At 52.3% G+C, this 6,300-nt stretch overlaps 1 protein-coding gene across 1 annotated transcript; it reads right to left on the bottom strand.

Moving 5' to 3' along the window:
* Positions 1–263: 263 nt before the first annotated feature.
* On the bottom strand, positions 264–4,599 carry Pebp1 (phosphatidylethanolamine binding protein 1). Its single transcript, XM_051161635.1, has 4 exons — positions 4,400–4,599; positions 3,051–3,164; positions 2,630–2,726; positions 264–579 (listed from the first exon to the last, which is right to left on the bottom strand). Exons 1-4 carry the CDS (start codon positions 4,532–4,534, stop codon positions 362–364), a joined length of 564 nt encoding a protein of 187 aa, XP_051017592.1. The 5' UTR covers positions 4,535–4,599; the 3' UTR covers positions 264–361.
* Between the last annotated feature and the right edge of the window lie 1,701 nt (positions 4,600–6,300).

Genomic DNA, 6,300 nt, shown 5'->3' with positions numbered 1-6,300 from the left:
CAGTGCCTGGTTCTGGACCAAGTCACCCTGTTAAACGCTTATAGGCAACGCTAGCCCTGGCCCTCTTCCTGTGGACCTGGTCATGGCGGAACATCAACTTTTTCAGAGTTGCTCTTCTTAAATCAACACTATAATGACTCTATCAGAATACCAAAGGCCCCGCAGATGGAGCCTAACCAAACACAAATGGGATGTGGCTGTCTGGAATCTAAGGGCGGGCAGCGGGAAGACTCACCCTAAAGCCTCGGCTCAGGACTCCCTGGGAGGGGGTGGGAAGGAAGGGGAGAAACGGCATGATTTACACAGCTTGACAATACTGCGAGTGGGTGGGTCCCCAGGACTGCTGGCCTCAGCAGCAGCCCTACTTCCCAGACAGCTGCTCATACAGCTTGGGCACGTAGTCATCCCACTCTGCCTGGTAGCACGTGCCCGCCACCGGGGCTCCCAGGTGATACTTCTTGCGGAAGGCCGCCACCTTGAACTTGCCCCGGTGGTCTCCAGACCTGTTGCTGAGGATCGGCTCATCGCAGTTCAGTGGCTTGTCCTGCGCGTACACCAGCCAGACGTAGCGGTGGAGACCTGCAGGAGACAAGCATCATCCAGAAGGTGAGTCTGAGGGTCGGGATGCGCTGGCCCAATTGGGATACTCGAGCCAAACACGCGCAAAGCCTCAGCCTGGTTTTCCACACAGTGCAGCATAAACAGAGTACACTGGTGCACACCTTAGCACTTGGGACCAAGGAACTCAGGCTCATTCTCAAGTGCAAAGCGAGTTCAAAGCCACCCTGGGCTACATGAAACCACGTCAACATCGTATGGGTCTAACCACATTTTAAAAAGGTATTTATATACACAATGGTAAGATAGAAGTGGCCACCATCCATCCTAGTGCTGGGCAAAGAGCCACAGCACCCCAGCCATCACAAAAGCTTCAGGGAGCTACAAGGATTTCCACAAACTCCTAAAAACCTTACACAAGCTGATCAGAGTGTAAAACATCCACTTTGGAGAACTCCAGAGCAATTCTTAGTCTCAGGACATTCACCCAAGAGCAGTGGAAATCCCTGCTTAGGAACACCCAGTAGGCACACAGTGGCTCTATTCAATCACGCACATCCTGGCCACAACCCAAGTGCCCAGCCAGAGGAAGGCTGAACCGTGCAGCACAGTCACAGGGGAAACTAATTAACAAAAGGAAATGAACTAGGAACCCAAGCCAGAACCGAAGGACTCTCACACAGAGGCCACTCACCAGGTAACACACCATGCACACACTGCCCGCAGGAACACAGTGGCCAAAGCCGCCCACGGAAGCACGTGTCAGAAAACGCTGAGTTACAGGGGAGTGACAGGAACAAGGCCACCTCTAAGACCTTCAGGGTGACAGAAGAGCCTCCATCTTCCCAGAGGGTCCAGAGGTGTGTGCCTCAAATCCTCTGCCCGAAACCTTCTGGTCCACCAGTTCGTTATGCAAGCTAAACCTTCCAAACACCTGCGAGCTGCTGGAGTTTTATTCTTCAGAGCAGATCGCAGCTCTGACTCCAGAGAATTGCTTCCCTCCCCAGTGTCTCCTGCCTGTAATTAAATCACCTGCTTCTGTAGGTACCCTGGAGAACCCGAGAGTCCCCAGGAAATCTGTCTCTTTACTCTCCCGTTATGAATACTCCAGAGGCCTTTAAACCACCTGGAAGTTTCTGGGCCTACAGACACAACGTGAGCAAGAGCAAGCGTCCTGGTCCTGGTCTTTAGTGGGTACTCATTACTACAGTCAGTTCTCGGGGGCAGGACAAAGCACAGAAGTTCGTAATCCGCCACGCATCAGTCATCATCGCTGTGGCCTTGATCCAGCCATTGGGAAGGAACACCATGTAACAAACAACAGGCAGTTACTGTCTCCCACCAGCTCCAGGGGGTGCTTATGCAACCTGGAGAATTTCAATGTTGGAGTTACTCTGACTTTCTGTGCAAACACAATGGGGTGTGTGTGTGTGTGTGTGTGTGTGTGTGTGTGTGTGTGTGTGTGTGTGTGTGTTTTCAATGTGGCTCACTATGGTCCTCCGAATCTTTTCAAAGTATCCAACCACATTCTGGGGAGAAAGGGAGTGTTTTATGCAATCTTTGCCATTAGTATGAAAATAGTGTTTACTTCCTCTTTACAGGATCAAAAACTCCCAAGATCACACAAAGCAGAGATTAGACAGAGAAGAGAGGGGGCTCGACTCTGTTTGCCCCACACACAGCCCCCAGAAACCCTCTGCAAGCTTCCTACAGGCCTGCTTGCTCTGTGCCCAGAGAGCGTGACAGCCCCAGTGACAGAGCTTGCCTCAAGTGTCTGAGGCCCTGACTTTGATTTCTCAAGAACCAAAAATCATATACAGACACATCGCTCTACAAGTCCAAAAAGCGTTTCTACAAGGGCCTACCCCATCAGGAGCAAGGTTCTACCCCCACAATCCTACAGGCTCACTGCACCGGAAAGGACTTGACCAAAAGGAAAAGCAAACGGGCTTCCATCGCCCTTACAGGAGAGCTTGGAAATAAACAGGGCCTGGGACAGCCCCCTGGGTCATCCTAACACTCCACCCAGCCTGCCCTCCCACCTTTCCCCCAAAAAGCAGCCTTTACTGACCTGTGCCACTGGGGGGCCCAGAGCCCACGTAATCTGAGAGGACGGTGCCACTGCTGATGTCATTGCCCTTCATGTTGACCACCAGAAAATGGTGCCACTCCCTAGAGAGAGAGAATAGAGGACCCTGATGACCAGGTGGCAGGTGTGTACCAAGCACGTCCTCCATGCTGGGCTACAGTGAGCAGATGATAAAGCAGAAAGGCTCGACCAAGGGAGAGGGCTGCACGGAGGGAGGGAGAGCCCTGCTTATGGGGCTGGGGATGTGGTGTAGGTGGCCTCTGCCCTTCATGCGTGAGGCCTGGCTTCCTTCCCAGCACTGCAAATCGGGCTGCAACCCCAGGGGGGGTCTATGCAGTCCTGTCTAACAAGGGACCTCCACCAGATAGGTCACCTAGACGACCACCTCTCCCCGCCTCCTGACTTGCCTGAATTTGGGGTCCTTCCTGCTAGGAGCATCGGGGTCTGTGAGGACCAGGGTGTAGAGTTTTCCTGGATCGAGGCCATCCCATGAAATGCTGCTAGGCCTATTCTTGACCTGTGGGAAAGCACCAGTTTGGAGTTAAAAAACCCAGCAATGCTAACAAAACTCAACACTTGGCAATTTTATGTTCCTAAAAGGTAAAACGTGAGGATTTGTTTAAATCTTTTTCTTTTACTAAGGGAACAAAAACAGTTCCTTGTATTTTTCACCCACATATAGTTTGTAATAGCAATTAATGGACGTTCCTGAGTATGGCCTCTCCTAAAAGCTTGAAGCTTGGAGCTTGGGGCTGGAGAGATGGCTCAGCCATTAAGAACTATTGCAAAGGATATGCCCATACCCAGCAGCTGCGGGTGATGGGTGGGGGTGGGGGTGGCTCTTAACTGCCTGCATCTCCTGGCTGCTTCTGACCTTCACAGTTCCCTGCTCTCACTCACACATACCCACACACTGACTCATAAAACAAAAATCAAAAATAATAAGACAAACTTGGAAAGACAGAAGAAGCCAGATGTGGTGTGCACGCCTTTAATCCCAGCACTTGGGAGGCAGAAGAAACTGGATCCCTCTGAGTTCGAGGCCAGCCTGGTCTACAAAGTCCAGGACAGCCAGGGCTACACAGTGAGACCCTACATCCATCCATCCATCTCTCTTTCTTTCTCTCTCTCTCTCTCTCTCTCTCTCTCACACACACACACACACACACACACACACACACACACAAAGCCTCAACAACACTTGCCGTTATTAACTGAAAATGGTGGGACAGGAGTCCAATGGTGGCACCAGGTTCCCATCACCTTATTAGGGTCCCAAGTCACCATGCCTTTGGGGCCAGCTAAGGTGTAATCTGCCTTCAGAAAAACGAGAGCACCCAAGGACACGTACGAAGTTTGGACCGATGGAGACTGACCGCACAGGCCATCGGATGGAAAACGCCCAAGTCACCACCCCAAACACTGCGCTCTAAATGCCCAGCGGGAGCCGTTAGACCCACTTTCTCTGTTCTTGGAGCTGTTTTTGAGCGTCACCGTCCCACCCCCGACGCGGAAAAGCAAACCAGGTAAGGGGAAGGCGCTGGTCCTCCAAAGTGCAGGCAGCTCTCCGGGGGCTGACTGCAAGCTCCGGATCGTTAAGAAAGGTTACATAAGAGGCCTCCGGCTGTCGGGTGGGGCTCCTGTCGTGCAGCTCGGGCCACAATGGCTGAGCCCCTAGGCTCTGGGTGCCAGGCCTGCTCCGCTCCACCCCGCCGCCTCCGGGCCTCCCCCGCCAGCAGGCCTGCGCCCTACCTGGGTGGGCGTCAGCACTTTGCCCAGCTCGTCCACCTCCACCCCGGCGTAGGAGACACGCAGCGCGTACTGGGGCTGCTCGTCCACCTCCTGCAGGCACAGCGGCCCGGCCCACTGGCTGATGTCGGCTGGCATGGCGACTGCAGGACAGAGGACACACGCGCTGAGTCCCGAGCACCACTCACCCAGGACGCTTGCGCAGTTGGCCGCCGCCGCTCGACCAATCGCAGGACAGGCCGCGCCCCCTCGTCCTCTGATTGGCTGGCCCGGAGCGGGGCGGTCCAAGAGCCAGGATCCTTGAGAAGCTTGGCACCGTGCAGGCCTGAGCTTGCGAGGCTATGGTGGCATCTGCTTTGCATTTGAAGGACTCTGCCCCATTTCGCAATTCCTAGTGATAAGGCCGCGCTTCCGGCCTTGCCTCTCTTGAAACTAGCAGTATTTCTTCCCTGCGTTATCTTTTGTTGTTGGCTTAAAAGTTGTTTTTAAGTGCCAGCGAAAGTTCCAGATCCAGGAATCAAAGAGTTGGTTGGGCTTATCTGCGAGAATGTGGGTGACTTCAAAGCAGCTGCCGACAAGTTCTGATCCCAACAGAGATGATGGCCTCCCCATCAACCCATAAATGCCCACACTGGAACCTCTCTTCAGTTAACCTTCCAGCCTGTGTGCCTGCAAATTAGGACAGAACTGCATACAAACGGCTGGGAGGGCTGGCTGGATCATAGTTGCGGTCTTCAAGGCCAACCCCCACCTCCTTCTGTGAGGGAACATCAACAGTCTACAAGCCCCATCTTGACCTTGGTTTGCAAGCAGCAACAGCAGAGCTGAGAATTTAGTGGCTGTTTCTCTTAGACCCGGAACAAGTTCTACTCCGGACAATATGGAATTCAGGTTGCCAATCCATAGCCTCAGGATGTGGGTATTTTCTGGTTGGTTCCCAGGTCTTCCCAGGGGTCCTGAAAGAGAGAAATGGAAAGTGGCATTGACAGGACCAGACTGAGGGAGGGTAAGCAAAGTTAGACCAGCCATTGCCGGCTTTGCAGTTGGATGCGAGCAGCCTTCGAAGGCTGGAAGCAATCAGGAATGGGTGGACCTCTGCTTCTAGAAGGAAGCAGATCTGAGGAAGGTTTGATTGCAGCCCATCTTCTGGGTTTTTATAGTGTGTAGCAAGTAGAATACAGGAGAAGCTCTCCTCCTGGGATGACATGATCACTGATTTGGTTTTTGTTTTGTTTTTTGTTTCTGTTTTTTGGTTTTGTTGTTGCTGCTGTTGTTATTTTTGAGACAGGGTTTCTCTGTGTAGCCTTGGCTGTCCTGGCCTCACTTTGTAGACCAGGCTTGCCTCAAACTCCCAGAGGCCCACCAGCCTCTGCCTCCTGAGTGCTGGAATTAAAGGTCACTACAGGCCTGGCTATTACTGATTTTTTTTTCCATTTATTTATAAATTGTGTGTGTGTGCAGCGGTGAGGTATTAGACATGCTTGCCACAGGGCCAAGTATAGAAATCAGAGGAAAACCATGAGAGACTGGTGTCTCCTATTGCCCTGTGTTGTGCCAGGGATGATGGCGCTGGGTTGTTGGGCGTGGCTGGTGGCAAGCTCCTTCGGCCACTAAGCTAGTCTTTACTCTTGCTCTCATTCTTGGTCTCTCTCTCTCTCTCTCTCTACACACACACACACACACACACACACACACACACACACACACACTTGATATTTTGAACAGTGAAGCTATAATGACCCAGAGGAAACCCCTTATATAAGACTTTATTAACAGGGCCTCCAGGAGGGAGTAGGAAAATCTCAGGGTTCACAAGTCTCCTCCCCTCCTCTGAACACATAAGAAAGATTCCAAATGAAATTAAAACTTTCTTAAAAGAAGAAGTGCATGCAACATACACTCTC

Source organism: Acomys russatus, chromosome 19 (genome assembly GCF_903995435.1).
Source record: "Acomys russatus chromosome 19, mAcoRus1.1, whole genome shotgun sequence".
Lineage (NCBI taxonomy): Eukaryota > Metazoa > Chordata > Mammalia > Rodentia > Muridae > Acomys > Acomys russatus.
This window is presented reverse-complemented; position numbering and strand designations above follow the sequence as displayed.